General features: G+C 33.3%; 1 protein-coding gene across 1 annotated transcript; it reads left to right on the top strand.

The window, feature by feature from the left end:
• Positions 1–1,217: 1,217 nt before the first annotated feature.
• On the top strand, positions 1,218–5,630 carry LOC131945267 (uncharacterized). The gene is made up of 3 exons (XM_059306356.1): positions 1,218–1,292; positions 2,463–2,952; positions 3,443–5,630. Exons 2-3 carry the CDS (start codon positions 2,500–2,502, stop codon positions 3,749–3,751), a joined length of 762 nt encoding a protein of 253 aa, XP_059162339.1. The 5' UTR covers positions 1,218–1,292; positions 2,463–2,499; the 3' UTR covers positions 3,752–5,630.
• The last annotated feature ends 5,879 nt before the right edge of the window (positions 5,631–11,509 follow it).

The following is an 11,509-nucleotide window of genomic DNA, read 5'->3' as shown; positions in this document are numbered from 1 at the left end:
ATTCGAATGTAAAAACATATTATTTAAAAAGTAATTGAGTAGTTTCCTTTAACTTTTGTTAATAGAGATTTAAAACCAAATCTAATTATTGAAAAAATATTGAATTGGGCAAGTGAAAAAGAAATTGTAGAAATTTTAAAAGTAAACTAACTTAAACTGGCATTTTCATTGTCAATTAATAAAGCCAAGGGGAACAACCAAAGAAATACCGAAAACAGAACAGGCCAAGAAGAGTTACAGTAACATTGACTTGAATGACGAAGGTCTAAGCTGTTTTAGCCACGCCCACAATTTTTTAAAAGGCCATATCTTACCTCCTAATTACGCTAGAGACACAAAATTAGTATTAATGCGCAGGGAAAAAAATCTTGTAGTTTTTTGTGGTATAATTTTACTTGAAATTAGTGGAGTTTAAAAATTACGAGCAACAGCCTAGTTACAGAGAAAGGAAAACGGTGACCTTTGATCGGGTTGTTGTTCTTCTTATCAAATTTTTTAGTTGTGTTCTGTGTCTACCTGAATAAAAACGATCTAAAAGGAAAGAATAAATAAGGGCCCCACATATTTTCTTAAAACGTAAATATAGATTTATTATTAGGCCTATATTTTTACAATTCCTGAATGTATAAAAAAAAAGTAGAAAATAACATGCTCAATTTAAAAACAACCTTATAACTGCTTTAGAATTAGAAATCAATAAAACATTTAACAAATTTACTCAAAATGTTTTATTTGTCATCATGTCAGACTATTTTTAGTATCTTTCATCCATATTATGTTCACGCGCTTTTTACTACTACTCTTCATAGCTGGACATTGATCAACAACTGTCATTCTCTCCAGTTGGTTCCATAATCAGTAGAAATTAACGTCCTTGTAATTTTTATGCCCCTAAACAACACCTCAACTTGTTTGTTAGGCCTAGCTCTACTAGAGAAACCTAAAATTACGAAACATAATGCATTGAAAGCAATACGAGCGCGGTACTGTAACTTAACGTGAGACAGCTGTCTTGGTTAGATATGCTACCTGTTAAAAATATCGCCACCCTCCCCGATATTCACATAAAATAGCAAAATAATGAACCATTCACTACCTCGCAAAACCATGTCTGATTTCAATCGACTCGAATGCAATGTAAGTGTAAATTATATTTTATTTGAATCTAGATAGATCTAGATCTGGAGTCGAGATTTAGAATTAAGCTTTTCGAAAATCTGCACAACCCGGTGTCCTTTTCTGAAATGTAAACAAATCCTAGATTCTACCTTTTCCTTGTTTTTACAATTCATGTATGCTAAAACTTATTAACTATTAGACTAATGTCGTTATTAACTTATTTCTGTTAGTCATAATTAATTAGCAAGGGATCTTTATGTTGTCTAAAAAATAGTTGGAGGCTAGATCTAGATTCTAAAAGGATCTCTAGTTCTCTATCTCGACTATCTCTACAAGTTCTACAACACACTCTGAGAGTCACTCTGACTCTAAATAAAAATTAAATAGTGAATAAGAGTCTTAAGTTTACTTGAGAAATATCCAAAATTTGGAATATTTAGTAGGCCTATTATTAAGGCCTAGGTAGGCCTACTAGCCTAACTACTATTAATTTATCTAGATCTAGATCTAGATTAAAAATTTTTTCTTGAAAATATGTTCCTGTCAGTTAAGATTTTCATGGCAATGGGTAAAGTAGAAACGCAATGGGTATAGTAGAAACACAGAATTGCAAGACATGATTCTAATCTATGATGTATGCTGATAATTAAAATTAATGTGAACTCACAGTGACCATGTAGGGATTTTTCTCACGCCGACAATCTCACGCTATTTAAGTGGAACTGTAATGCTTAATGTTTATAACGAGCCGACCCGCGGCGTATTATACGCCGCTATTTAGTTGTTTTATTTTCTACTTTTCAGTAATTCATAATTTGTGAATTCGACAGTACCAATGCTGCCACTGAAAATATTTGCTTTAAAACACTACCCCCCTTTCCCCTAACCCAACCCTACACCCCCCCCCCGTGAAAGCAGCCACCTCTTAGTTACCTCCTGTAAGTTTAAAATCGTTTCAAACTAAATCATCTGCCCCTAATAACCGTCACTAAACCCGGCTCTACGATTTGTAAACATTTAGCGTGACCACAGCTCACCAGACCATGTGGGGATGGGGTGGGGAGTGGTAGTGATAGTGATAGATTTTATTAATTGGGGGGGGGGGGGGGGGGGGGGGGAAACGGGACTATAATGTCCTCGACCCAGCTTTGATATGCCAAGCTGGTATTCTATTAGTACCATTTTTTCTATTGCTTCTTAGATGAACTTTATATTTGAGTTAATAATGTATTAATCTTTTTGGCCCATTATATCAGTCTTTCATTGTTGTGACAGTTTTTTTATAAAAATAATTTATTCTTTCATAACGTTATTGCCTTTTCATTGAAAATTTTTTTTTGCAGATATTGTACTAATTTGTACAGTATATTCTAAAACAACATGCTTCCTTCGTGCGATTTTTTGCCGATTCCCAAGTGTTTTAGCCACCTAGTGGTAATCTCTGACGTAAATGAAAACGAACATCACAATCAAGGCATACGGTTGAAAATAAATCTAAATTTGGTTCCTGATTGCTCTTCTAGCGAGAGTGAGGAGGTTCACGGTCCTGCCACCATGAGTAACAATAGTCAAAGCATTATTTCCAGGTCAGCCATGGTCATGCCTGTGGATAAAAAACGACATAATAGCATATCACATATTGAGAGCGGCACTTCCCTAGCCGAAACCAGCAACGAATCTGATGATAAATTATCGTACTCAGTCAACGACAGCTTAAGTGATACTTTAAAAACCTTGGACCAAAATCCTCTTACAGTCAGGAAGGAGACTTGTGACCACAAGAATCCATATTTGAAATTAAATTCTTCATTGATGAAACTTCAAAAAGAAATGGTAAATTTGATTTAACATGATATCTGTGTTGAAAATACAAACACTAGTGTGGGAGGGGGGGAGGGATTAAAAAATATTACTTCTTTGCCTTTTTGCATTGAGCTTAAGCCATTATCAACATTCATCCAAGCTTTTCTGTTGTTTCAAATTTTTTTTCCATTAATATCCCTCTCTTTTTCGATTTCTCTTTACCAGATATTTTAGGGTCTTCCTCTTTTTGTTTAGATCCTTGGATTTAACATAAAATGCTTTTTACTTAAAAATAGATATAAGCTAAAGATACCTATTACTAAGAATACATTTTTAAAGTAATTTTTAAAACAACATTTACGTATGACATTTATATTAATTATATTATATTTAATTATTTTATTTTAATTGTTTTATATTTAATTATTCTATATTTTTAATTAATTATTTTATATTAATACAAACATTTGTATTGATCTTCAAAATATTTACAGATTAAAATGATCTTTAATTTCCACAGAAACAACTTCGGTCTCTCGATTTATCTTTATTCTGTCAACTGCTGTCACTGCATGAAGCCATTCAAGAGTACAAAATCACAGTGTCTGATCGCTTCTCTGAGACTGGATCAGAATATTCTTTAGGGAGTGCAAGCTACATGGGTTCAATGTCTAGCCTAAATGAGGAAAGTGATTGGGGCGATGAATCCCCACAGGGCTTTGACCAGCCTGATGGTTCGGACTTTGATCAAAACGAGAATCACCACAACGCATCCAATCTCTTAAAGCAGATCGCTGATTTAGCACAAAGAGCTGAAGAGGAGTTTTAAAGTATTGTTCATAGGAGGTAGAGGAATTGCCACAAACCGAAAACTATTGCTGTAAAAATGTTTACTGACAAATAATTTTAATAATCTCTAAGTATTACTTTTTAGATATGTTTCTTTTTATAGCTTTTATACAATGTTACATTAATATTGATGATAAGCAATTTAAAATATTAATTTTGAAACAAATTTCTACACCTGTGAGATTTAAAATCTTTATGGCTAAATGCCTAATGATCCAGTTTAACCAATGGTGTAACTTGTCAGGCTATCCAGTTGTCTTAAATTTTTTTTTCCCAGTTTCTCTTTGATGAAACCTTTTAAAACTCACCATAGCTTAAGAACCAAAAAGTTAATATCATTTTTTTAAATATAAGTTTACTTTTAGAAAAAAATAAAACTTACTAATGAATTATTTTATAAATAATAAATATATAGATGTTATGACTTTTATATAACTAATTCTATGCATCATTTCCTATTAAAAAGCAGTGAGCTTTATTTTTCAACATATTTTTTTTGAGACAACCTTTTTTGTTTTGTACATGCTTGTATATTTTGCTCTAGACTAGTTAGGTTTATTTTATTACATCTTTCACCATTTGATATTTTTGTTTAGTTAAGCAAACGTCAATACTTTTATTTTTATAATGTGTGGACACTTTTTTTAAAGTTGTCAATACTCAGTTTAATTACTTATCATAGTTATTGCTTTGATAATAACATGTTTTAATATATTATTTTTATATATTATTTTTAATGACTTTTAAGTTCCACTGCTTAAAATAATGAATATTTAAACTCCATTTTTAACTTATTCAGTGGTGTTGAAAATATGATGCAAAAAAAAATTCCTGTTAATTTGATTAGTAAATCACACTACACATAATTAAAGTTACCTGTGAGAACATTTTCTACACAGTATTTAACAAAAAATTGTTAATTTTTTTAAAAAGTTTTCCCATACAATTGATTTTGAGCTCGTATTTTGCTAAACGGTGCCATCACATTTCCAGCTGACTTATTTTTGGTAGATTTCCTAAGCTGTCCAGAAAAACAAACAAATAATTATGGCCAAATCAACCTTTTAAAAAATTGAAAGGCTTCACAAACACACTTTGTCATCTAAAATAGAGTATCATATTTATTACTGTTAAAAAAATGTTTTGTGTCTTTATATGGTGTCTTGTAAAACAAAACTGGAATTCACTAGGGTAACTATAATGTAGTAGAAGTTAGGAACTGCTGGTTTAAATTACCAATGGGCTCAGGATTTCATTGTCATGCAACAGAGCATGTTAATTAATCTACTTCCATGCAATAGATTTTCAATTTTGTCTTTTTTTTTTAAATGCGTACCAGATGGGTTTTGGAAATTATTATTTTGTCATTGTTCATAAAATTGTTTCAAATGAACTTAAGTCTTTCAAAGCACTATGAAGATATAAGCTTTAAATTTAATGCATTCAGAAAGTGCATTATTTTTTTAAGTTTTCTAATTTTTTCTCTAAATATTAAAAATGATTTGTTTTTACCTCTAAAATACTCATAAAATGAATATTGAACAATTTTTAGTGTTGTAGCTTAGAGTCATCAAATGTTTCATGATATTAAAAGCTCATATTCATTATTTGCTTTTTAGATGGCTATAATGTTACAAGGTGTATGAGAAATAATGTATGTTTATACTTCTTAAATCTCTCTGGATTTAGAAAGTATTTGTTTTGTTTTTGGTTTATAAACCAGCTATTAACCACAAATCCAAAAGATATTTCTGCACATTGTTTTTAATGTTTCCTCAGAGACCAGTTATGTTTTAGATAAATATTCCAACTGTTTATTAACTACCTATTATTAACGAGAAAAATGGCCCGTTGAGGAAGGGTACAACGGGCGCTAGGCTGATAGTGCTGTCTCTTTTCTCTAAACTAAAACCAACCCACCCCCCCACACACCACCCCCACCCCCCACCCCCACACACCACCCCCCACCACACACCGCCCCCCCCCACCCCCACCCCTCCACCCCCCCCCCCCTCCACCCCCCCCCCCCTCCACCCCCCCCCCCCCCCCCCCAAAAAAAAACATGTCTACCGTCCCATTCAACGAAATATAATTATATACTTTTTCCAGTGTCCGCCCCCTCCCAGAAAATTCTACCCCCGCCCCCGATAATTTCAAGTACCCCCACCCCTCTCCGGGGAGGAAAAAGTCTGAAAGAAACACTGAAACCAACCCACCCCCCCCCCCCCCCCACACCACCCCCCCACCCCTCCACCCCCCCCCCCCCCAAAAAAAAACATGTCTACCGTCCCATTCAACGAAATATAATTATATACTTTTTCCAGTGTCCGCCCCCTCCCAGAAAATTCTACCCCCGCCCCCGATAATTTCAAGTACCCCCACCCCTCTCCGGGGAGGAAAAAGTCTGAAAGAAACACTGGTGTCGCGCTTAGCCACTACGCGAAGAATTGCATTAAAGAAATTGCGAGAAAACCACTTTTTAGATTAGACACATTAATTAGGCGGTAATTTTATTATAGAGTATAGATGAGGAAACCACCCCACCCCCCCCCCCCCCACACACACACACACCATCCCCCCCCCCCCCCACTCCCAAAACAATCATGTCTACCGTCCCATTCAACGAAATATAATTATATACTTTTTCCAGTGTCCGCCCCCCTTCCCGAAAATTCTACCCCCGCCCCCGAAAATTTCAATTACCCCCACCCCTCTCCGGGGAGGAAAAAGTCTGAAAGAAACACTGGTGTCGCGCTTAGTCACTACCCGAAGAATTGCATTAAAGAAATTGCAAGAAAACCACTTTTTAGATTAGACACATTAATTAGGCGGTAATTTTATTATAGAGTATCGATGAAGAAATTTCTTTTGAGTTAGGGGGGGGGGGGGCTCAGACGTTCTTACGCGTGGGGTGGGGCTTCGCCCCTACCCGAAGAATTGTATGCAAGAAACTCTTCACGCAAACCATTAAGATTAGACAACATTTCCTTTTTATTCAATGTTAACGCGAAAATCAATGACGTCATATAACTGTGAGCACTCTCTGGGTTTGAGATTATTTTCTACTCTGTGCTAAATGTGTCGACGTCATATTTCGTTTTTCGAATTACTGTGCATGTTTTTATTTTGCTTGTGTTTTCTCTAGAGCGTTCTTGTCAGATAGAATTTTTTCTTATGTTTTCTCTAGAGCGTTCTTGTCAGACAGAGGGTTCTTGTCAGATAGATAGATACATACACAGACAGCGAAACTATTAATATAGATTACTATTTTTAATAGTGACACTGCATATAAGTTTTTTTTACCTTGTATCAGCCATTTTGTTTGGTACAACTGAATATTTATTAAATAAAGAAAGTCGAAGTTCCACTTTTAAGAACTGGATAACCATGTCTGTTTTACTTGAAAGATCTATGAATAAAATGTGACCAAGTGTCCTGCACAAGGAAAGATAGTAGTTGTTTTGAAATTACTATTTGGGTTTTTCAGTTAATATGTTTGCAAAATTGTCTTAAAATAGATATGTACAGATTTGGAAGTTATAGTTTAAACCCAGTTTTTAAAAAAAATATGATTCTGCATTATTAATATTTGTAAATAGATATACTGTTATTCCTTTATGGTTGTGCTGCACAGAGTATTTATCTATAACCAAATTACTTGTTGCATATCTTATTGTTTTAGAAAATAAATAAATATCTTATTATATTATATAAGATTATTTTAAAATTCCACTGTCTTTTTTACTGTACCTACAGTGTTAAACATTTGTGATCATGCTTCTGTGTGCCTTATAATCTCTGCTTCATCTCTTTTTGTTAAGTGATCGACATAATTACTATAACAATTTTAGTAAGCAATTGATAACTCTTTTCTTATACTAAATTCAATTTGGGCTCAAGTTTTAAAAGTGTACATCTTGTTTCTGATGTATTATCTAATACAATTCTTTAATAAAAGATATTTTAAATTTTAACACACTTACTGGATTTTAAAAATAGTACTTGTAATAAATTATTTTAAAAAGTTAAAAGCAACAACAACGTTTTAAAATTGGTTGTGTTCATTCATTTCCATGCTTACAGTAATGCTATAGTCAATCATATCAATGTTACAGTTGTATCTAATTACACATTTTTAAGGCTACTATTATTTTTTTAAATCCAACTGTCTTATTACTTATAGTGAGTATTCAGTGTGTTAATTTTTTTTTTTCAAAGAGCTGATCTAATAAGCTTTACATTTTAAGTTTCTTCACCAGGAACATTAATCTGGGTAGAATCTAACAACATGTTTCCTGTTAATAATATATTGAATTTTTTGGGAGTTTTACCTAATGATTTGTATTAAGTAGGATTAACAAATTTAGTCATAAAAGTGATGTTTAAAAACAACTATTTAATGCAAAATGCAAAAAAAAAAAGGTTTGTATCTGAAAACATTTAATGGGACAAAAAGAATGATGAATGTATTATGAAAAAAAAAAAAACACTCCAACATTAAAAGACCATAAATGATCAAAGTACTATAATAAAGAAACTGGAAAAGAATGTTACTGTGTTGTTTTATTTTTTTTTTGTTTATTGTCTGAACCTCAGTGTTGAATGTATTCTCTTATTTAAAAAAAAAAAAACAACAAACAGTTCTAAACATGAAAGTAACACAGCTTTTGATAGTGAAACATAACTTATTAACTCAAGTATGCAAATGTTGAGTTGTATAATAGTGATTGTTGGGTATATTCTAACAAATATGCCTATTTAGAGGAGAACATTACCCCTGTCAATTAACCCCTTCACTCTACCAAACAAACAAAAACTTGAATAGGGAATTACCTCCCCTGCCAATGATATCCTACTCCCAACTAAAACTGTAAGGAGTCGTGCATAAATGACGTCACACCTTTTGGATAATTTTTTTTTTACCTCTCATTCCCTTCGTCACAAAAGCCAGTCTACATCCTTAAAATGACGTCAATCTTTAATCTTCACCCCCCCCCCCTTGAAATTTTTTTTTTCGAAGTTCAGTCTACATCTACTAGGCTGTATTTTTCTATTTCAACATCCTTTTAAAATGCGAAATATCGACTAAAGTAGGTTTCTAACATGACTTTAATAAAGTACTAGTTATCTCCCTTAAACTTTCTCGTACATAGTTAAATAGACCGGGAGTGATCTCCCCTAAACTTTCTCGAATATTCTAATATAACACTACGGGGGATGGCAACTCGGGATATAGACTTCTAGACATGATTTTTAATCCATTTTAAATACTCAAATTTTTAAAAATCCTAATATATAAATCTCCACGTTCGCACATCTCTCTCTCTTTCTCTGTCCGCAAAAAATTTTCGCCGGACATCACGTCAGAATCGGCAGCGGTATATGGAGAACTTTTTACGGACTTTTATTGAAAATAATATGTTAGATGTTTTAAATGTATAACCACAATTTTACTTAAAGAAGAAAAATAAAAATTAAAGGCGTATTCGAATGTAGAGAAACAGTATTATTTATGCAACCGGAAAAGCATTAATACATGTGAAAAAGAACGCATAAAACTGTGACGTCGCTATTGCTTATACATTAACTTATGACGTCATCTGCTGTGTTTTGAATAAAAAGAAATGAACTATTTCATTCAAATTTGATTTAGATCTACGTACACTATGAAATGTATACAATACAATTTTTCCGGCCTAAACTCATAAAATTTATTTTATGTATTTGGATTCTAGATCTAGACTAGATTCTAAATCTAAATCTAAATCTACGCAATAACTAGACTAGATCTAGACGTAGACGCTAAGATCTAGATTTAGACTCTAACTTCTCTAAAATCAATTCCAAAAATAAATTTCTATATTAGGACTAAACTATTTCAAGACTTATTTATTTTATACAAAATCTTTGTTTGGAACTGGCTAATTTGAGATAAAAAAATTAATTTGAAAGAATAGGCATATTCGCGTAAGTTAAGATTTTAAAATACGTGTTTCATTCTCCGAATATTATAAGGTGCCTAAATAGCGGAGATGTTAGTGTACATTAAACCACGCAGGTGGTGCGGGTTCGAGACACACCAAGTCAACTTGGTTAATGTATTTTTTTTAATTATGCTCGGGCTAAACTTAAAAAAAAAATCTTTTAGGAATCTAGATCTAGATCTAGATTGTCGGGTGTCCGATAGGGCACTTCCCGGCGCCGCAGGCGCTTCAAATTTGGCAGGATCTTGCCTTGGGGCGACAGAACACGGGGGCCGGTTGGCCGAAAAGTCTACGATGAGGGGGTCAAAACTGACCTCGACTGACCGGTACCTTATATGAGCTATAAATTAAAAAAAAATGTCCACGGAGGAACCTCTTCATAACTTTTGAGGTCGTAGACCGACCCTCGGGCGAATTAATTAAGCATTCAAATTCTCAATGTTTTCGAAAGCCTAAGCGAAGCTGGGCAGCATGCCTAGTAGAATATAATCTCGTAGAAAAAAGAAATGCACACCAAGTGAACGCTAAATAAAGATGTGCATAATAGTGCGCAATATTATTAGTACTTTATAAATTTACATGCGTTTTTTGAGAAATCGGAAATAGCGTAAATAAGTACTTCCGGTCAACTCAAAATTTGACAGAAGGTAGAGAATTAGATCTTTTACTTATATATCAAATTTCATTTATCTATCTGAAATAGTACTCAAGTTATAGGCTTTTGAAAAATTCAAAGTAGAAAAAGTACCACTTCCGGTTATCGGAAATCGCTCAAAAGTTGATACGGATCTACGATTTTGATAAAATACTTATATATGAAATTTCATCAACCTAGCTGTAACGGTACTCAAGTTATCGTGTTTACACACGGACACACACACACACACAGACATACGGACAAGATTGCAAAATTATGTTTTTCCGTATCAGTGAGATGTAAAACGTCGAGATTTGCAAAAATCTCGATTTTTTTTTTGCACGATTACAAGACTTTCTCTATACTTCGTATATACGAGAAAGTAAAAAAATAGAAATTGCGTAGAAAAAAATATAACTGCGCACCAAATGAACATAAACGTAGTACAATATAGCAGAAAATGTTTGCTTTATAAAGGAAACATTGATTACTTTTAATTAAACATCTAATTCAGCCAAGTTTTAAGTCTCATTGCATAGTAATCGAGTCTAGATCTACGCCTACGTGAAAAGTTTTAAAGAAATTGGCCTGGTAAAAAGGAATCTTTTTTCTCAGAAATCTAAAATAGTGTAAAGCAATACTTCCGTTTACTAGAAATCTCTCAAAATTGAGAGAATCCAGATATTAAGATTTATACCTGTCTAAAAATTCCGTCCACCTAACTGAAACGGTACTCTAGTTATCGGTACTTTAGAAATCAGAAAGAGTAAAGTTCTACTTCCTGTAATCGGTGGTCACCCAAAATTCGAAAGAAACATGCGCATAAAATTAAAATGCAATACTTATATTGAAATTTTGTCCACATAACTTAAAAGGCACATCAATTTTTGGCTTTTGAGAAACCGGAAGTAGAGTAAGTACCACTTTCGGTTACCGGAAAATCGAACAGATGTTGAACTACACATTTGAAATAATACTTATGTATGAAATTTTGTCCACATAACTGAAACGGTAATCGAGTTATCTTGTCTCAAGACACATAGACAGACACAGACATATAGGCAAAATTGCAAAAGTTTTACCGACCTAGAGAGGCGTAAACCGTCGAGACGCGTCA

The sequence above is a fragment of the Physella acuta genome, unplaced genomic scaffold (genome assembly GCF_028476545.2).
Source record: "Physella acuta isolate Inbredline_101_S28 unplaced genomic scaffold, ASM2847654v3 ptg000533l, whole genome shotgun sequence".
Classification (NCBI taxonomy): domain Eukaryota; kingdom Metazoa; phylum Mollusca; class Gastropoda; family Physidae; genus Physella; species Physella acuta.
Note: the sequence above shows the minus strand (reverse complement) of the source record. Positions and strands in the feature narration are given on the sequence as shown.

Bases quoted from the DNA above. Each gene is read 5' to 3' on its own strand.
- LOC131945267 (XM_059306356.1), top strand. From the start codon at position 2,500: ATGCTTCCTTCGTGCGATTTTTTGCCGATTCCCAAGTGTTTTAGCCAC. The intron at 2,953-3,442 runs GTAAATTTGATT...TAATTTCCACAG, and splicing joins TGAAACTTCAAAAAGAAATG to AAACAACTTCGGTCTCTCGA.